The sequence below is a fragment of the Enhydra lutris genome, unplaced genomic scaffold (assembly GCF_002288905.1).
Source record: "Enhydra lutris kenyoni isolate GAN:26980312 unplaced genomic scaffold, ASM228890v2 scaffoldscaffold13, whole genome shotgun sequence".
Taxonomy (NCBI): domain Eukaryota; kingdom Metazoa; phylum Chordata; class Mammalia; order Carnivora; family Mustelidae; genus Enhydra; species Enhydra lutris.
This window is the reverse complement of record NW_019154097.1, coordinates 39,995,116-40,016,142: the sequence shown is the minus strand read 5'-3', so window position 1 is coordinate 40,016,142 and position 21,027 is coordinate 39,995,116. Positions and strand designations below refer to the sequence as shown.

Here is a 21,027-nt window from a genome sequence, read left to right as displayed (position 1 = left end):
TACATGGACCCCCTGCCACCCTACCCACTGCCTCTGGGACGCCGCCTCCTAGGTGTCCGCTGCCCCAGCACAGCCCTGGCCCTAAGGCACTACCCAGAGGCCAAACCAGAGACGACCTGGAGGAAGGGGCATCAACCTTGTGTAAGATCAGCCCCACCTCTGTCCCACTGGGTCACAGACACTCCCGCACACCCAGGCCTGCAGTCCCCTTTCCAAGGGCCTGGGGGATGGCGGGGTGGGGGGAAGGGCATCCTGCCTGGGCTGTTTACAAAGCACAGAGAGCTGCTACGTTTCAGATAAACGTCTGAACGTGTCTGAGTGAGTGAGTTGTGTGTGTAAAGGAGACAAGCATTCAGCTGTTTCTTCTCAAGCTTACAGGCACCCGGTGAGGGAGCCCAGCCCTGCACAGAACACAGAGCCCGTGCGTTTGGGACTAGCAGGTTCCTGCAGCGGGAAGAAAGTCCTCCAGCCTCACCACGTTCAAAAGCAGATCTGATCCACACTTCTGGGGACTCACCTGGGGCTGCTCTAAGACAATGTTCTGTTCCTCCGGAACAGAACGCAACCTGGGCCTCCATGCCTGGTGCTGGTTGTACGTAAACACACGCGCACACACTCACGCACAGAGCGACCCGCACAGAAATGTCTTCCTTTGGGGTGCGGGCATGGGGTGTGCTCTTCGAGGTCCATTGGAGGGGCTCCGCCTGGCCGCGCAAGAACTCTAGAGCGCCCCCACGGGCAGTGCAGGTGTTTTGCAGAAACCAGGTGACACGATGCCATAAGAAAAACCTCATTTAAAGTACTTCTTTTTTTTTATTGATTTCATTGAAAACAGAACAAGAAATGGTCTGAGCCAAAAGACTGCTCTTAAAACTGTCAAAAACATTTTAACAGAAAAAAATAAACATGACTGCATCATGAGTGTTTTAGAAGAGCCGCACAAAAACCCCACCGCCACTGCACTAATTACAGTGTTTAGAAAAGTAGATGACCTGGCGGGCCCTCACACAAAAGGTGACGGCAAATTTATTCCACGACAAGACTAACATTTTAAAAAAAGTTTTTTCCTGCATTTTATTCTAAAATCACTTTGTTCTCTTTATACAGTTGATAGTTTATTTTCACATGGTGAGTAGAAACCACACCAGAATCAGCACCGTTGTCTGTGTTTTGTGTTTTTTATTTGTCCTAATGTTCAATAATGGTAGAAAATAAATCAGTTTATTCATCATCATAGCATGTGGTTTAAAAATCAACAAAAGGCGCCAGCGTCGCTGAGCCGGCGGGGCTGGTGCGGGGTCCTCTGGGGGCCGTGGCCCTCCTGCACCCGACAAACCGCTTCCTCGGAAAGAAATGCATTAGAGGTCTGATATATAGGACTAGATATAGAACTTCTTTAAAAAGCAAACCCACATTTTCTCCAAAGTCAGTGACGGCTCGCCCTGGACCTCTCCCAGGTCGAGGTGGGGACGGCACCTGCCACGCAGGCCTCGGGCAGGCGGGTCCACGGAGCAGCTCGTGGCTGACTGTGCCTTCGGCAGGTGCCACGCGGGGATCTGGGCCCACAGGACTTGGCCAACAAGCCCCACAGTGGAACGGGAACCAGGGGAGTAGAGGGGGAACGAGAAATGTGGAAACGACAAAACCATCATCAGAAACTCACAAGGTCACGCCAGCGCGGAATCCCAGAGTGTTCCCGAGCGCCCGCCCCCGGCCCACGGGCCACCACGCTGGGGCCTTGCAGCCCTGCAGCCCCAGGTCGGGGCCTTCAGGCATCCACTTCTCCTTCCTCTCTGACCGCAGTGTGCACAACACCGACGCCCGGTGCCCCACGCCGGCTGCCGCTCAGAGGGGGTCAGCGGTGGAGGAGCTGGTGTCGGGCAGGCCGTTCTCCTGGCCCTCCTGGGTGGCGCTGGCCTGCCGCTGCGCCAGGGCTGTGCTGGAGTGTCGGCACTTGGGGGAGCCGCACCGGCAGCCGAACAGCTTGCCTTTGATGTCCCAGAAGCGCTCCCCGTAGTCAAACCTGGGGAGAGAGCAGAGCTAAGGGCGGCGTCCAGGCCCCACACTGCCTGGCGGCAGGGGCGACCCTGCCCCAGCAGGGCCGTCTGTCCCGGCTCAGAGTTGTGGAAACACAGAGAACCACGGAGAATAAGCCTGTGAGCAGCAGCCCACGTCCGCACCTAGAAGGTCCCCAAACTTAGCCGGCCCCTGGGGACGGCGGCACCTACCCCAGCTGCTCCCCGGCCTCAATCAGGCGGGTGCTGAAGAAGGCAATCCTGGGAAACCGCAGGTCCTGGTGTGACATGAACACGCGCACGGGCACCAGGTTGGGCTCGCAGTGGTGGTTGATGAAGCGGCTGACGTTCCCGTAGAAGCGAGCATCGATGCAGTACACCTCGCCGTCCTAGTGGGCGGGAAGGAGAGCAGGGAGCTCCAGCAGGAGCCTGCAGATCTGCAGACCGCAGGCAGAAACGCGGCCCAGAGCAGGGCACAACAGGCCTGAGGGCCACGGGGATGCTGCCCATTCCACACCGCAAGCCAGACGTGGACCATCGGACGCTTGGACACCAGTACTCCCATGAAGAAGGGGGCAGGGCTGCGGGGACCACGGGGTGTGGCAGGAGGTTGGGGGGCAGGTGGGGAGTAGCTCTTTGGGACTTGGTGATGGAGGAGCAGATCCCAAGGAGTGGCTGGGAGACACGGAGTGTGTGAGCAGGTGGGACAGAGGGAGGGAAGCAGCGCTTGGGCTGAGTGGTCGGTCATAGCCACGTGACAGAAACACTGCCAAGTCCTGCGAACCCAGCGGCACAGAGAGGAGCCAGGACCTCAGGAGCCCCGGGACCCTGCCCCAGCGCCACCCCTGTGATTACGAGCAGAAAGGACCAGAGCTGATGGTGAGAAAGGGGGGCTGGCTGGGGGCCTGACCGCACCACAGGAGCCCCTGAAGTAGCATTCTTCTCTGGAAAAAGCCAGAGCACTGGGGCCTGAAGTCCGAAGGGTCACGTGGTGAGGAATGTGCGTGGCCTGGGTACTAAAGGGGGCGGGCATCTGCCCTGGGACGCAAGGAGCGGAGTCCTCCAACCCTCGACAGGCCGCAGCCCCGCCCCCGAGAGAACCCTGCCTGCCCCTGGGCCCTGAGCAGAGAGCCCACTCACACCGGCTCTGCCCCTCGCAGTGCGCGGCCGGTGAGCAGGGACGTCCCCCACGGCTACGTCTGTGGAAACTTACTACATAGGAACCGAGGGCCATGTCTGGGAGGGAAGGCCAGATACACCACGAGGAGAAGGGGGCCTTCCAGGGTGTGTCCTGTGGAGGGCAAAGCATTGACCAGAAGCCAAAGGACCCTCGGGGGTCAAGGAAAGACAAAATGGTGATGGAGGGTTGTCTCGGACAACCGTCCCCCAAAACCGAAGGCGACGCACTTCTGACCCAGCAGTCCTGCCTCCAGGAGGAAACCGCACGATGACTCACGTGGCACAGCCTTTGGCCTCTGCCTCCGGGTGCCACAGACTAAACACGCAGGTGGCCCCCACGCAGGAAGCAGCTCCCCTCCTGCAAACAGCCCAGGAATCTGCGGCCAGCCCTGGAGGGCACGCGGCCCGACCGTGCGGGGCACACGGTGAAGACCCTTGTGCGGAATGAGGCGTGAGGCCGGACCCCGTGACTGCCGGGCACCATGGGGCTCAGACCGTGTGCATGAGTCCCCGCCTGAGCCAAGCCAGGACGGATGCCGGGGACGCCAGGGCAGGCGGGGGAAGCCGCCACCTCGACAGAGACCGAGCCCGCACGCGAGCCTGGCGGGCCCGTCGGATGAACCGCACGACGCCCGTCAGAGGCGGGCCGGAGCCGCCCACACAGCAACGGGCACAAAGGTGACAGACCAGGCAGATGGACACGTTCTGTAGAACCCACAGCGCCCAGCCCTGAGGCGGCCCAGATGCTGCCCGAGCAGACGAGGACGCTGCAGCCCCCGTTTGGGCGGCCCTGGCGACAGGAGACACAGCACGTCCCTCCGAGAGTGAGCATCTCAGAGACACACGAGAGAGTCCAGTGCAATTCCTCGGTCCAAGCGTCCCGCTCCGGCTGTCAGAGGCAGCACGGGATGGCTGGGCACAGCCTCCGCGACGCGGGTGAGGGCGAGCGCTCCACAAAGAGGCTTGTGGGCAGGACGGGTCCTGGAGATGCTACGGCAAGTCTCAGCAAAGGCTGAGATCACCCTGAGTGTCCCCAGAGCAACGAGAACCCTGTGCACATACTCAGAATACGTGATCCCTGAGCCACGGGCGCGCCACCTTTTCTGTACGAAAGGCAAGGAAGTAAGAAACACACATGGACACTCGGTGTTCCTACGAAGGGTCACCTGTAGGGGTCACAGAACAGGCAAGGCTCTCCTGAGCAGAGCCTTTCTGGGTAATCTCTACTTTAAAAGCACGTAAATATTTTATGTAACTAAAAGACAGATTTTAAAATTCTACAATTTGTTATTTATTTCTAAAGCACTTTCTACCCCCAACATGGGGCTTGAACTCACAGCCCCAAGACTGTGAGCCTCACGCTCCACCAACTGAGCCAGCTGGGCACCCCTAAAATTCTAGAATTTAAAATAACTAAGACAAACACACCTGCGTGTCAAACTAGGAGCCCACCCACCCAGAGAGCTGTCATACCAGGTGCTGCCCAGGGGTCTCGTGGTCTCCTCAGCAGACCCGGCACGCACACCCGCACTGCGGTGTCCGTGGCCAGCACGTTAGTGACGCCCCTACGAAACCACCGACACCGCGAGGAGCCAGGACCTTGACAGGCGGGAGGCGGGCATCAAAGTCAAGGGCTTCTGCAAACCCCAGCAGTGTTCAACCCAGTAATGACGGGACACGTTTTTAAGGATTCTTTCATTCCAGAGTTCTGACCTCTGGTGTCCTGACCGCAAGGACCCAGGGCAGCTCAGAGACATCTGAGGCCGAACGAGGGAGCCGGACACAACGAAGCCAAGGGAGGCGAGGCCAGAGCAGACAGGCTCCTCTGGTGCCAGACACGGACAACGACCAGTCACAACACTCAGTACAGAACAACCGGGAGCTATAACTACATGCGAGAGAGAAAGGAGGACAAGACCCCGACCCCTTCAGCACCAGTAACTCCTGCCGCACCCCTCCTCAGTGGCAAAAACGAGTGATCCTGCCTGTATGCGAGGAGCCGCTCGAATGCCCACGTCTGGGTGGGGAAGATTCTTCTTTCCGACGTAAGAGTCTGTTAGGAAACGTGAGAGATGGGACACTCTCAGGGAAGGCTCCAGCATCAGGAGACGGTGGGCAGCCAAGGCTCACCTACTCCGGGCCTGGGAGAGGCAGACCCCAGGCTGCCTGCGCCCTCACGCTGTCTGCAGAGACAGAGAACGGGGACGCGGCCCCCACCCGCACACACATGGATGCAGGTTCCTGCAGGACAGCGCGAGGGTCGCACGGCTGCCCTCGGGGAGAAGAAATGATGGGACACAGCCCTGAGAAGACGGGAGCAAACCAGCTGTGCACACTCTGGGGAAACTGAGGTCGGTCTCGTGAGGCACGACAGTGACGCCCCTGCAGGCACACGCCGGTTCCTCAGGAACAAAATGACAGGTTTTTGAGTGACGTCACGTTCCTGGCACAAGAACAGATGAAACAAAGTGGGATCTGATGCGTGGCGCGTACGGCTCTCGACCGCACAGCCTTTCTCTCCTCCTCTGTCCTGTGGGGCCGTCGCGATGTAAGTAAGAGACTGTCCACAGAGGCAAGAAATAGGAATCCTAGAGGCAGTGTCTGTCCCTAACTAACAGAGAGACCACAGGGCAGCCAGTGTGGGTGCGGGGCAGACCGTTAGACCTGGGCAAGATGTGTGAGGGGCACACGGAGGGGCGGGGTGTCCTCAGGGTGAGGAGCACATGACATCACAGGCCCTCATGCCAGGACCGGACCCCACCACAGGGGAGGCCACAGCCTGTCTGAGACCCTCCGAGGGTCCCTACCGGAAGCAGCATCGCCCAAAGCCTGCAGGACATGCACAGCCTCCCCCGATGCCAGGGTTGTGGGGAACGAGCTGCAGGTTCCCCACCCCTGCAGGTGCGGAGCACAAAGTTGAGTCCCCGTCCACTGGTCCCTGTGCCCCACAGCCCCCCCATACCACCTGCGTTTTCCTTAGCCTCTGGCATGGTGTCTCTCAGTAAATCTGTTTTTCTGTGGTTTACCTCAAGTTTTTGCTCACCCGACCACACTCAGCTTAGAGACTCCGTGGGGGCAAGGGACACAGGTACACAGAGAGACAGGAGAGCTGCCCATCTTTGGAGCAAGAAGCTCTTCCAGACCTGACTGCTGCCCAGCTGGGCCGGCATCCGTTCCTGGCCATGCAAACACTGCATCTTTCCCACCATGAGCGATGCTGCTTGGGTCTTCAGACGTGTGTGCCACTTGCTCTTCTACAGTAGTTCTGATAAAGAAACTACTTGTCCCTCCTGAGACAAAAGCGCATGGGAAGGGAGCTCCGTGCCCCTGCAAGCCTGCCCCACTCCGAGAGGCTGAGAGTGTGCTGGCACCCTGGTTAACCAGGGCAGATTCAAGCAAAGAGGCTAGGAGGAGGTAGGTATTCAGAAGGTTCTAGAACAGCAAGGACAGGCAGACTCTGGGGTCCTAGCACAGACCCAGAACCTGGGGATGGCCCAGCCCAGGGAAAAGGCAGGCAGCTTGGCAACAGGTGGTCAGATCCCAGACACATTCTGAAGGTAGGACCAGAAAGTCTCCCGATGTCTTCGACAGTGGGTGAGAGTGAGCAGTGGACACCCAGACGCCACGGGCACAGGTATGGCTACGCCAGTGGGGACACAGGTCTGAGCTGGAGTGAACCCTGGGAAGCTCCGGAGTACAACGTGCACCGGAATGAAGCAGCTGGAGAGGCCGGAGGGGACGGCCTGCGGGGCCCAGCCTGGAGGGGCTAGACTGAGGGGAGACTGGAAGGCCGGGAGCTGGGTAGGGGCAGCCACAGGCAACAGCCAGCAGGAGAGAGGGGGCTGCTGGAACGGCGTCCCCACTACGGTCTGGGGTCTGCTGGGGCAGGCTGGCTCCATGCGCAGACACCAGCCAGCGGAGAAGACTCGACACTGTTCAGATGCCAGCGCCCCTGAGTGGACCAACAGACTGGACAGTCCCAGTCAAGTCCCAGCAGCCTCCTCTCGTACACGCACCCTGGTTCTAAACGCACACAGAAACCCAGAGTACTCTGGAGAGCTCCAGGGACCTTTAGAAAGGGATGACCTGGTTCCAAGTTTCCCCTGAACCGACAGAAGGGAAGAGACAGCGGGGTCAGTGTGAGGTTAGCAAATAAATCAAAGGAACAAAACACAGTCCAGGCACGGACCTACTCCCCACGGTCCAGGCAGAGGCTTTTCCAGCCGACGCCCAGCCAGCACTGAAATCACCGTTTACGCACACGGACAAAGAGGAGTTTCGAGCCTTATCTCGAGCCACACAAAAGATGGACTGTGGATCTAGCAGCCAAGAATACGAAAATCCTAGAGAAAGGAGAAAATCTTCGCAACCTCATGGGAGACAAAGAATTCTTAGGACACAAAGCACGGAACGGTAAGAAAATTTTCTGCTCTATGGAAGACCTTGCTAAGAAAATGAACCATCGAGGCACAGGCTGGGAGAAAACACAGTACACGTGTCTGACAAAGGTCACGAATCAGGAACATAAAGAACCCTTACAACTCAGGAAGAAAGGACGTAGCCCGAGTAAACAATGGGCAGTAACTTTTTAAAATTCCTGCACAAAAGAACAAATAAGGAGACCAACCAGCACACGAAAAGACGCTCACGTCATTGACGATCAAGAAAACGGGTACCCAGTGGATTAGTCGTACGAACCTGCCCTCCTGATGTCAGGGTTAGAGTTTGAACCCCATGTTGGGTGTGAAGAGGACTTAAAAGTAAATTCTTTTTTTAAAAAAATCATCAAGAGGGACACTTGGGTGGCTCAGTCATTGGGCGTCTGCCTTCAGCGCAGGACATGATCCCAGGGTGCCACACTGGGCTTCCTGCTCAGAAGGAAGCCTGCTTCTCCCTCTCCCTCTGCCCCTGCTTGTGTTCCCACTCTTGCTCTATCATATAAGTAAAGAAAGTCTTTTAAAAAAATCATCAAGAAACGCACATTAAAATTACAGTATTTGAAATTCTCATTTGTTGCTGGTGGAAACGTAAAGTAATACAACTACTTTGGGAAACTGCTTCCCTTTTCTTTTAAAGTTATTAAACGTACACTTTCACCCGACATCAGTAATCCTACTGCCAGGAATTACCCATAAGAAATGAAAACTCAAACCCACAAAAACCAAAGTCACAGCAGATTTACTCTGAACTTCGAAATCCGGGAACACCCAGGTCCATCCCCAGGCAGTGGCACAACATAGCTGGGCCGATGGTGGGTGACAGGACCTGCCACCACCTGGGGGGAACCGTAGGAGCCAGAAGCAGCGGAGCACACGCGGACCTCACTCATGGGAAACCCTGGCCCTGGGAAAAGCCAGCTGTGGAGACAGATGCGGACCCACAGCCACCCGGGGTGGGGGCACCATGGGGCAGGGGAAGCGCTCCAGGTCTTGGTCCTGGTGCCGATCAGACTGAAAACTACGCACACACACTCCAAGTTCATTGAACGTCAATTAATTACAATAAAACTGACCCTTAAAGTAAAATCATCAAAAACCTTTCAGATGGGGGCGCCTGGGGGGTTCAGTGGTTAAAGCCTCTGCCTTCGGCTAAGGTCATGGTCCCGGGGTCCTGGGATTGAGCCCCGCATCGGGCTCTCTGCTCAGCGGGGAGCCTGCTTCCTCCTCTCTCTGCCTGCCTCTCTGCCTACTTGTGATTTCTGTCTGTCAAATAAATAAAATCTTTAGAAAAAAAATAAAAACAACCTATCAGATGAAAAAGCCCAAGAGGAGATCTACAAAATTGCACAAAGCAGCACTGAGCCTTAGTGGGGGCAACTGGGGATGACCAGCAAGCAGAGGGGGACACCATGCTCGTCACCTAGAAAAGCAGGGGCCCCAGGGGCCCCGAGATGGGTCACAGGTTCAATGCTGCCCTGTGTTGTACAACTTGTCCGGCTGACCCTAAAACCTACCCAGAAACTGAACAAGACCAAGAAAAGCAAGACAGCCCTACAGACCCCAGGGTAAGAGGACGGCAGGTCAGATGGTTACTACGGCGTCAGCAGACAGGACAGAGCGGCACCCCAACATACAAGGACACTTGTGTTACAACAAAAGCCGTGCTGTGGGGCAGTGGGGAGAAGGACTGTCTTCTCAAGAAATGGTCATGAGACACCCAGACATCAGCGTGGGAGAAAGCTGGACGCCGCAGCATAACGACCATAACCTACACGTGGAGGCCAAGCATAAGCTCTGTAGACGCCGCACGCGTGCCTCCGCACGGTCTCGGCTATGAAAGGCCTGGCTTCACCTAAGACGCTACGAACACCCCCAGCATGGAGGGAGAGGCAGAGAAATCAGACGACAATAAAAACAGCAACTTCCGTTCATGAAAAGACATCATCGGGAACTCAATAGCACAGAGAATACCTCTGCGAGACAGAAAAGCCACGGGAGGGCACTCGCCCCCGGACCTGTAGAGCACTGGCACAAACCACGAAGGGCAAACCGCTCAAAGGACAAGGAAGGACAGAAGACCGGGTAGGAGGTTCACAGAGGGGACCGCGGGGGGACATCAGGGCCTGCGCACTTCGACCACCCAGGACACAGGTTTCTCCCCCGGAACGTGGCTTTCTGAGAGCTGACTGCAGGGGCGGGGGGGGGGGGGCACGGCAGGAAGGGCAGCTACTCCAGGAGAGCCCTGGGTCCCCACCTGCAGCTTGGCCGTGCTCCTGGAAGTTCTTAAACAGGAAAGTCATGGCCTGAGAGCAGGACAGGCGTGAGGGTGGGTGAGGACGGCCTGAGGTAGCCTCCAAACGTCCCCAGACACCCGGGTCCTCGGGTGCAGACCAGGGCCCACCTACTGTCCCCCCAACCAGGAGGGCAGCTGGGACACATGGGAGACCTTTGCCCTCACACGAGGTTTGCTCCCATGTTCGCTGCCGTGCACACACGGCCCTCTGCCCTCGGACAGCCGTGGACTCTCACCCCTGACGAGCAGCAGGGTTCAGAGGGCTGGCGGGATGTGTCCAGGCTTCACGTCCTCAAGGAAGCAGGCTCCTCACTGCACAAGCCTGGGGACCTCCTGGGTCAGGGGCCCGACTGCAGACACCCTGCGAGCCCTGAGCGCACCAGCACGCCGGGGTGGGCGGCGAGGACACTGGGCCGCTGTGGGCAAGCCTCCTTACCGCTCCCACGCCGCATGGCCGCAACCAGCTCTCTACGCCCCAACCCCTCCAAACGTGTTACCTTGTTGTCAAGATCAAAGAGGTAAGAGTCTTCCTCCCGAACGTCAGCTTCCGAGTCAGAGATGAGCTCCCCAACGTACCTGTGGGAGGCAGGGTGCAGCTGAGAGCAGCAGACAGCAGGACCCTCGCCCCTGACCATGAGCCAGGGTGCAGGCCCCCTCCCCCGGCCCCGACTTGTGGCCAAACATTCTGGAGAGTATGCCTGTGACTGAGCTGGGGTTAAACTTTAGGTCCCAGAAGAGGACGACACAGAAAACTTCTTGGACCAAGGATCCACAACGACACTCCCTGAAAGCCACTGAACAGTACCACCTTCAAACAGCCACGACCTGGTGAGAGACCAAGTGCAGGTGGAAAGCCAGGGAGGTAGGCGAGGGTTGGAGACAACAGGAACTTGGTTTTCAGGGGCATCCACGAGTCCCAGGCATGGCCAGGGCCCTAGCAGCCCCTCATCCCACACTGCTGTGCTGTCTCCAAAACGGCAGGGCAGCCGGCAGCCCTGGAGTGACCTAGGCATGCACTCACTTACTCGCAAACGAAGGTGCCCAGGGGGATGTCCTGCAGGGACCGCACACCCCAGCCCATGTTCTGTGTCCGGTAGAGCTGCAGCCGGGCCCTGGAAAACAGGGTCAGCCACTCACCGCCAAGCTCCCCGGTGCTCGGCTCAAGTGTGGACCACACCGCCAGGCACGGCAGCAAACAGAGCGCAAGACACGGCCTTCCCATCGCGAGAGCTCCTTGGAGCTTTCCGTGCAGGGAAGCCCACAGCACATCTTCAGGGAACGGGAGACTGCCTCGGAATTCGGTCCGAATGCCTGTGTCTTCATCTGTAACACGGGGACAGGTCTGGCCGAGCCCCCGGGCTGCAGTGAAGAGCAGAGGGGCAGACACTGCTGGCCCCTCACGGTAGGTGGGGGCTCTCCCAAGCTCAGAGCCATGGGGACCCACCTGCCCTTTTGTGTGTCCAGGGGCCCTGGGGGAGCCGGGCATGTGTGTCCTCCCCACAGAGGATGTCGGGCCAACAGGGAAACAGGGACGTGTGGGCCGGTCAGAGGCATTCTCCGACCGCTGGTGCGGAGAAACCCTGTAGTGCCGACAAACCGGACCGATGCTGCGTGTGAATTTGCCCTCACGCCTCAGATGGCCAGAGAGCTCTTCCAATTCTCAAGCTCGTGCACAAGAGGAAAAGCTCAGGGACAGGGGACGCCGGAGGAAGGTGTCTCAGCGCGGCCCGTGAAAGGGGTGCTGGCCAGACCTCACTGGGCCAAGAGCCCCAAGTGACTTAAGAACAGGGCATCCACGTGGTCTGAAATGCTGTACACCAGAGCACGCTCACACCGCTGTTGCGGAGACACTCACTCAACACACGATGTTTCAGAAGTGGTCTGAGTCTTCCCACAGTCGCTGTGCACCTGCTACCTCGAGGCAAAGGCAATGCTCGGGAAGAGCCCATTTCTGGGCCTTCAGCTCATTGCGTGGGACAGCCTAGTCCCTCAGGCCTCACCAACCCCCCAACTGCTCAGAAGCAGGACTTGTGTCATCTGTGCCAGCTTGTACCACCAGCTGGAGAGAAAGGGCTCACACAAGACAGCGTCCCTGTGCCTCCACCGTGAGCACGCACGCACGCACATGGCAACACATCCCAGCCTTGTCTGTACAAAACCCCCGTAAAATACAGCGAACTCTGCAAGAAATCTGCAACCGTTCCCAAACCTTGAAAACAGAGACCCTTGGCATCACCCAGCACTGAAGGGCTTAGAGCCCTGCGCTCAGGCAGGGGCCGCAGGGGCTCGTGCTCACCGGAGGCCGTTCTGCACGACGCGGTTCCGGCAGCTCCTCCAGCAGGAACAGGCATGGTTGCACTCAAAGATCAAGGGCGGCTCCGCCATGTTGAACTCGGGCAGGAGCCGGCCGTCCTGGGAAGAGGACGTGCAGTCGGGACTGAGTGTGGCTCGCCACTCGCGCTAAATACACTTAAACCAACACAGTTTTACAAACTAAAACACGGGTATTAAAACGATAGTTTCTGGTCCGACTTCATGCTGGGGGCACCAGGGTCATGTTCCACGTCTGTGGTCTGGACAGGAAGCATTAACCGGGAGCATACACAGGTGTCTGGTCTCCGTCCCCCCGGTCTGCCTCCCTCCTTCTTCCTGGAACGCACTCAGCATCGCCAAGGCCAGCGGCCCACAGGCCCCTCCACTTCCTTCGTGGGGTCATCAGCCCCCAGCCGACGTCCACTGCCACGCTGTAGTCTGTCCTTGCAGCTGGCAGGCCCACAGCTCTGGCAGCGAGCGGGCCACCTGTTTTCCTGTCCTACACCCGGACACAGCAGAGCCATCGGCCGACACACCAGGGCCTCATGGCCGAGTCGGAGGTCCCCGTGGCTTCAGAGGCTGCTCTGAACAGTGAGACCCTCGAAATGCTCGCTCTTGCCCATCCTCAGCACAGCAGTGCCTCACAGAGCACACATACCTCCAGGGTGCGGGCTGTCACCCCTGCTCAGCAGGCAGGAACAGCCCCCGTGCCACGCCCCGCGCTCCCACGGGGACTCTGCTGTGCTCTTACCCTCACCCTGGGACACCCTGGCTCCGGTCCCCCCGACAACCTCTGAACTCCTGATACGAAGGGCATTTAAGCTTCTTCTGTTGGATGCCGGCCTCCAGAGCCGTCCCCTTGTATCCCCAATGGCACTTGGCTGGGCTCACCGACAGCTGCCATGGAGGCTGGCTCCCTGCAGCCCTCCTTCCCAGGCCAGCCGGGCTCCGTGGGGGCCTGTGGGAGACTTGCTGCCATGGCCGCAGACTCACCTTGTCGTACCAGCAGCGCATGCTGAGCTGGCCGCACATGCAGTTGCTAGAGGAGCAGTCGTCGATGCACACGCAGTACTGTGGGGAGACGGTGCGTCAGGGGGCCGCTCTCGGCCGCGCCTCGCCATCCTGACGCGCGCTCTCAGAAGGCCAGGCCCGCATGGAAGAAAGGAGACTGGCTCGAACCTCTCCATTCTCAAGGACACCAAGGGGCGTGCAGCCCCAAGGAAGAGGGCACGTGGGCAGGAGAGGACACCCAGCCGCTTAGACACAGAGAGACCGCACGAGGGGCTCTGGATGAGGAACCCAAAGGAAGGGAGGAGGCAGGGCGGTCAGCGATGTGGGGCTAAGAGGCAGAAATCCCAAGGCCTGCGCTTGAGGCCGGCCGCTCCATGGGAAAGGGCCACAACCCTGCCCTGAGGGCACACGTCCAGCTTCAAGGCAAGAGAAGCTCGAAGGCAGGGACACTGGTGGCACCACACTGGCTCCTCTCACTGGCACGGCCCCCAAACATGACTCACCGGGGGACGCTAGGCACTGCTCTAGGGGTTGGAAGCCTCCAGCGAGGCACCAGATCTGCTTTCAGGATCTTTCACTGCCTTCAGACTCTTCAGTGGAAGGCGACCACCGTGAGGGAAATGCCTGTAGACCAAGGCCCCAGAGGCCTGCCACCGCCCCCCCATCGCTGACCTGCAGGTGGGTGATGTTCCTGTCAATGTTCATGGGAGACGTCACGCAGTTCTGAGAAACGTATTTGTAGTTGCTGGGGCACGGCTCGCTGTCCACAGCATTGACACACGGGATGGGGATGCGCTCATAGCCGCGAGCAATGTCTCTGCCACCGGAAAGGGGCGACGTTACCCCGACAGGGCAGCCGCCGAGCCCTGGGCCAGGCACCTTGGACTCAGACCCGGGGGGGTGCCTCAGCTGGGCCAGGAGCTGGTGCTTCCCCCTCTTCGAGCCCCATCCGTCAACCCTGGCCTGAGAACGGCGGTCTCACCTGCTCACCGTCCTCTCCGTCGGTGCAGGCCTGTCTGGGGCCGCGTCTCGAAGCGCCCGGCTCGTGTGCAGCGCATCCCACACCTGGGAGTGGAGGCTTGCACACTGCAGGGGTGTCTCTCCCTCCTTGTTCTTCAAGGTGACATCTGAATCCCGAGAAAGAAAGAGGCTAAAAGGAAAAATGTAAGCCAACAAAACATTCAGACCTTCATTTAAAAGACACGAGATTTATCACTTTAGAAGGTAAAAGTAAAGGGAACACATCATCCACCTTGATAATAAGCTTGCTGACCATTGTTTCCAAAAAGTTCTGCCCTGACTCACCAGGACTATACTACATTACTTCTTTCCCACATTTACGGTCAAAGGTCACCTCAGTTTCCTGGTCAGGAAGCGTGTGTAAAGGGCTAGGGATGGTCCCGCAGGCTATCTGGCCTTTCCATTCGAAGGCCCACTGCTCAAGGAGGAACAGGGCCAGCAAGAGGCGGGTGAACCACGCCACGAACACCGTCCGTGCCCTGCAGGTGAGTCAGCACCGGACGGAGGGCGGCAGCACGGTATCCTGTGAGCTGCCCCTCTACAACCCTCCCCCCAAGGGGCCTCATGCCACAACCCGCTCAGCTGGGCCTCCCCCAAGGTCCCAGTCTGAGTAGGCGTGGGCCCCAACGACAGGCCATCCCCGCATTTCCAGGTGAGCGGGGGGGACCTGAGGTCATGCGACCGGGCAGGATGGGGTCCTGAGGTTCCACGGAGGGCAGAGCAAGGACGACTCCCAGGACCCGAATGGCACCCACACACATGTGTGACACAGGAACGGGCTCTGAGTGGGGAGCACCAACACCTCCAACCCTCCTGAGGGGGCCTGCCCCTCCCCTTTGATAAGGGGGGCTGGGTGAGACTCATCTGAGTCTTCGATCCTCCCTGAACCAGGAAGAGCCATGCTGATCTCACATGGGTCGCCACCTGCTCGGGGAAAGAGCTTCCCTTGGAGGACCCGGGGGTGCCTGGGAGCTGTGCAGGGACTGTGGGCAGCAGGGCCACTCACAGGACACAGGCATAGCGGTCCTCTCTGGCAGCAATGTGCAGGGGTGAGTCCCCATGGACGTTCACGGCATGGAGGTCACATCTGGCAGCCAGCAGGATCTCGGCTATGTCCACGCAGCCCGAGAACGCGGCCCAGTGCAGGCAAATGTTCTCCTCCTGCACGGACAGACAGCACAGCGCACCGAGAGACAGCAAAGACCCAGTGAGTGCCGAGCACGCGTCCTGTCTTGTTTCGTTCTTGTTATAAAAGTAATGTAAGTACAGTACTGAATATCTTGAAAACAGAATACAAAATCATCTGGAATTAGACCAACCTAAACACGACATCTGGGAGTAAAATCATATTCACTTTGGAAAAAAAGTACAACTGCGGGACGGGACAATACTTGTGTAAGATTTGACAAAGATAAAACGTGGGCAAATCTGATTGCATTAAGATTTTACTTCATAAGAACCTCTGTAAAATAAAAATTTTACATCAAAGATTAGGAAAACACCATTTGGGCCGTATACAAGCTATACATGACTTAGAATAATCACAGTAAGTTTCTTGGATCGCTACACTGTCATTTTGAAAATAAACGTGCAAAAAAACTCATGTGAGAGACGAGGAATACGGACACATACAGAGCAACGCGCAGCTATGCCAGGTGGGAATCAGCGTGAATTACAGGGACACAACAGCTAAGCGACCACACTGGGGACAAACGGGAAAGCCGCTTCAACACCCCCCACCACGCGCACACTGGGCTGCTGGCCCTGTGCTCCCTGCAGCGGGGGGGGGGGGGCGGTTCTGACCACGTGCAGGCTGAGCTCACGGCTGTGACTCACTCAGCCCTTCCTTTACCAAACCTTTAGCTGGTTCCTGCCTTCCCCTGGAACACAAGGCAGTGAATGTTTTAGTCCTTTTCTTCCTCTGACTGGGTCTCAGGGCTCAACCCCTCACAGCCAGCATCAACACTGACTGCCCTGAAAGCACTTTCTGCTCTTCTGGCGGGGGGGGGGCTGCTCAGGGGGCCTCATGCCTCAAGAACCCCCACGATCTCACAGGAGCCTCCGCCTGGGTCAAGCCCGGCTGTCCTCCCTGGTGTCACCCCAGGGGGCTGGTGGCATGGGCAGAGCCCCGCACAGTGCATGGCCCGCCCCACCCGCCAGCCCCCATGAGACCTAAGTGCCGGCTACTGACCCTGCACGCCTCATCCCTGCGCCCCTCCCACCCAGGGAACCTCCCGGAATGCTCCAGTTCTCGCGGGGAATCTGCCTCCCAGTCCCCCACTCGGAGTGCACCCGATGCTTCTGGCTCAACGGACTTGAGGAAAGGGAAGAGTCAAGCTGAGTGGCCCTCTCTGCCAGGAGACAAAGCTCGCCCCAGGCACAGGCTTCACTGACGGCTCCTCTGTCAGCCTTAGTGTTCTCTGAAAAGCCTGGATTTGCCTGGGGCTTCCTGTCTTGGACTCGTTCGAGATGCCTCCCAGCCCTCTCATCTTTCCACTGTCTAGACCCGAGCAAGCTCCAGAACAAAACGTGGTTTCCTTACAGGCCTTTTTTCTCATTCCTTTGTGATTTTATGACCAGAATTACAGGTGAAGACTGCCCCCATCCGTCTAGGCTCCTCTGAGCCCAGGGATGTGCAGTCCCAGACTAGCTGGGATCTGCCTGCTCTGCTACAGCAGGCTTGACCCACGCACATGAAGTGACGGACGGCACTTTTCTGGCAGGGACTGGGCCAGGGGGACCATCTGGGATTGACCCTCCTGCCTCAAAGAGCCAAAGAGTCACAATGTGTGAAATAATGGTTTTCAAGACACTGGACATCAGGCGATGAAGTATTGTACCCGAGAGCAGAAACACACAAGGGAGCCTGGATCCGTCTGCTCACGGTCCTGAGATCCAGGCCTCAGGGCAGGGAGGGGACCAGGAGAAACCCTGAGACAGGAACTGAGGGCCAGTGGCCAAGGCAGCCAGGGCTGAGGCAGCAGAACGTGGGGCTGGGAAAGAGGCCTCTGGAGATCTGGACATTCTCACCTTGGATCTCCAGGGGGACATACCCCAAAGCTGAGGCAGAGGGCTCAGCGCTAGTACCCGCACAAGAGAGACAACCAGCACGAGCTGTTATGCTGGAACCCACATAACAAACCTAGAAAGCAAAACCCAAAGTAGACTATTTCCAGGTAACTTTGCTGCAGCGGGGACAAGGCTCAGCTCCTTCCCAGGACTACAGAGACCCCAGCAAGGAAAAACTGACCGAATCCGGCCTGCAGCCCAAGGTCACAAACAAAACTCGGAGCCGACTCACACGATATCCGCCGGAAACACACTCGATGAGAGTAACAGCGCAACAGGCTCTGAAGAAAAGAAGACCGAGCTTGAAAACACAGCGACATTGCGACAGAATCAGCAAACTGCGATGATCCAGAGTGAAAAAATACTTGAGGGAAAGGAGAAGAGCATCAGGGGCTGGGAGCAACCTCATGCCGCAGATCACAAGAAACGAAGTCAGACATGCAGAAGAAAAAGGACCCTGGAATGAAGGACCTCAGTAGCAAAGGAAGTGGTGTCTTCAGGCACTGGTCCTTGGAGATTACAGTGTTTCCAAAAGATAGCCGATTGCTGTAACAAAGTAACGGTATCGTACAATGTCTGAAACCAACAGCTGGGAGAAACGGGACACCCCTCTGTGCGTGTAACACAGCATTTTCTAATTGAGAAACCACAGTGCTGGCATAAGGACAGACACGTGCGGGCCAACAGCACAGAAGACAGGGCCCCAGGATGGAGCCACACGCGTGTGGACAAAGGGGCAAAGCCAACACCACGGAGAAGGGACAGCTTCCCCAACAAGCGCCACTGGGACAGCTAGACACCCTTGTGCAGAACAAACTGCTTCACGAAAACATGAAGGAAAGTCTTGGGGATCATGGGTCAGGCAATGATTTCTTAAGGAGAACAACAAACACGAGATCCATAAATAGGAAATATTAATAGACTAGACTTTATCAAAATTAAAAAGCATCTGCTTCTCAGAAATAGGTGCCAGGGTTTGTAAAACATCTGACAGTGGACTTGCACGCAAGACACTGGACATCAGGCTTGTCCAGTGTACACGCAGAATATACAGCAACTCTTAGAACGGAAGAACTAGAAAACAAGACCCGCCTGCCCCCACCAGCAAGAGGACACCCATGAAGCCCAGAAAGTGCCGGAGAGGACACGAAGCAGTGGCTCACAGACCCCGCTCTCCCCACTGCGGGGACCGGGCAGCCTCCGTAAACAGGCGACCCAGGCTTTATGAGAGAGAAATGATGGCATGGGCCACGCAAAGACACATGCCTGCATGTCCACAGCACTGTGTGTGTGAGAGCCGGAGCCCAGAAAACCCAGCATCTGCGGCCAGGTGAAGGACTCACGAGCCGGCACGCTGAGCCCAGCTGACTGACGCTGCCTGGGCACCGACCCCGTGTAGGGATCCGGCTACGGAAAGCGGAGCAGCAGAGCCAGGAAGAAACTTGTGGGAGAGTCATGCACTGTCCTGACGGTGGGGATGGTTTTGGGGGCTAACACACATCCACCTGGACACCTTACAGGGTGCACCACGGACACATCACTAGAACTGTTAGGGCGAAAAAACACAGCTGTTTTTCACAGGAACAACACACATGCAGCTTAGTCAATCCTGCTTCTCGAGGACCTCCAGCAGCACAGGCACTGACACCCACAGGCTCTATGAGGCCGTGGGCCGCTCTGCACCCACACACTCTTGACATCCTGCCCGCCAAGGACACACGGCCACGGCCACGCTCGAAGGACGCTGCGCGATATGTCACAAAGTGTCTGCAGGACAGAGCACAACGGGCCCCTACGGCAGCCACACTGGACCTCATCATGGCCCTTACCTCTCCCCTCACCCAGAGCTGCCTTGGGCCTCCCAGCCCCTGGGTCCCTACAGGCAGCACCACTGCACTGACACCAGCTCTACGGACACAAACAGAAACACCCCACGGCTGAGCCACAACCTGCAGGCCCAAATGCCGGCCTCTGTGCTGCTGTTCCCGGTTTCAGGCCAGTAAGACCGGCTCGCAGACTCGGGCCAGGTCCCAGAGCCGAGCAGCCACAGTGAGTGATCTGGTGGTGCTCGCTACTGCTCCACCTTCTTCAAGCAGGGATCTGGTGAGCCCGTCCCGCTCACCACCCGGCTCCCTACCTTGGGCACTAGGGCTCCACGACTCGCGCCGTACTGAATGGCATGCTTGCAAAAATCACGTCTCACCGTAAGCTGCTTTATTTCATTATCAGTTTAATGAGTCTGTGCTACATTTTCCATTTACGGCTTTGGGTGACTCTCTGTAGCAGCCGACACAGCTCTGCAGGGCACACCATGTCCATCCGCCCTGGGACCCCATCCCTCTGCCTTGTTCCCGAGTGGGTCCCTGAAGACCTCCCAAGAAACGCCCTTTGACATTAACTAGAGGGGCGCCTGGGTGGCTCAGTCGGTTACGCGTCTGCCTTCGGCTCAGGTCATGATCTCAGGGCCCAGGGATGGAGCCCCTCATTGGGCTCCCTGCTCAGCGGGGAGTCTGCTTCTCCCTCAGCTCCCCACTCGCTCATGATCTGTCACTATCTCCCTCTTTCTCTCAAATAAGTAAAATCTTTTTAAAAATAATAAAATAATTAACTACAACCACCTGCTGTGTGATACACAGGCTGGAAGATTACTCCCAGGGGAACTGGCAAATATTCTGACCTTGGCCCCAAAACCCTGTTTTCTGAAAACAAATCTGCCCCATAAAACTACCCATCCACACAAGCACCTGAGCTCTCACGGTCCAGTCACATGGTGGCTCCCTTTCTTTCCTCCCAAGACAGTGTTCACACTGCTACCGCCCAGGTATGGAGTGCGCCTGGGCTCCCAGGCCCTGACCGCAGACACGGCAGTCAGTGACGCAATCGCAGTCCAGGTTCACCTCTCCAAAGGCAGGTACTATCCACAGGGCAGGTCTCAGGAACCCCTGCCCCTGTCTACACGCAGCAATTGTCAACCCACAAAACCACCCCAGGAAGCCCGAGCAGGTCCACGGGGGCCGCGGAAAACATGAAAGAAGAGGGCAGAGCTGCAGTCAGGCTTCCAAGAAGGAGAAGCTGCCGCTGCCCGCGCTGTGCACCCTGGTCCCTCCACCCTCCTCCAGGATCCGCTTCCCTGGGGGAGCTCAGGGCCAGTGACAGCCAGAGACTCACGTTATCCCGGATGTTGATGTCAGAACCCTTGGAGAGCAGCAGCTTCACGAGCTCCACATGCTTATACTCCGTGGCCCAAATCATGGGCGTCCAGCCGCCGTCATCCTAATTTCAAAAACAAAGCCAAAAAACACAACACACACACACACACACACACACACACAATCCATTACAGCTCTGCAGGCAAGTATCATGAAGCGGTCTCACTCAGGACCTGTAAGATGACTACAGGAGACAGTCCAAGTCCCCATTCTGTGGATGAGGAGACCAAGGCTGAGGGTGCGGCCCTCAGTGCCTCCGTGAGTGCAGGAAGCAGCCAGAACCTCGGCTCTGAGGGGGACGGACAGATCAGCCAGGCACCCTCGCCCCTTTGCAGCCTGCTGGGCAGTTACCACCAGGACACCTACTTGGACCACGTAAGGACCAAGAAATGCTGACCAGACCATCCCGCCCAGAGCAGCAGTCTGGCTGGTAGGAAGCACCGGCCCCTGTGACCCAGACAGACCCCGAGCATGAAGTA

General features: G+C 57.7%; 1 protein-coding gene across 4 annotated transcripts in view; it reads right to left on the bottom strand.

Annotated features, from left to right (window-relative positions):
• Positions 1–1,159: 1,159 nt before the first annotated feature.
• The window catches only part of LOC111146323 (euchromatic histone lysine methyltransferase 1), a 71,798-nt gene continuing 51,930 nt past the window's right edge, over positions 1,160–21,027 (bottom strand). For all 4 annotated transcript variants that reach the window (XM_022501829.1, XM_022501830.1, XM_022501834.1 and 1 more), the window contains 10 exons: positions 20,508–20,612; positions 15,277–15,431; positions 14,233–14,400; positions 13,923–14,067; positions 13,233–13,310; positions 12,223–12,338; positions 10,952–11,038; positions 10,424–10,502; positions 2,229–2,404; positions 1,160–2,023 (listed from right to left, as the gene is read on the bottom strand). In XM_022501829.1, the coding sequence (XP_022357537.1) occupies positions 1,846–2,023; positions 2,229–2,404; positions 10,424–10,502; positions 10,952–11,038; positions 12,223–12,338; positions 13,233–13,310; positions 13,923–14,067; positions 14,233–14,400; positions 15,277–15,431; positions 20,508–20,612 (1,287 nt within the window). In that variant the 3' untranslated portion in view covers positions 1,160–1,845. The remainder of the gene's footprint in view (positions 2,024–2,228; positions 2,405–10,423; positions 10,503–10,951; positions 11,039–12,222; positions 12,339–13,232; positions 13,311–13,922; positions 14,068–14,232; positions 14,401–15,276; positions 15,432–20,507; positions 20,613–21,027) is intronic.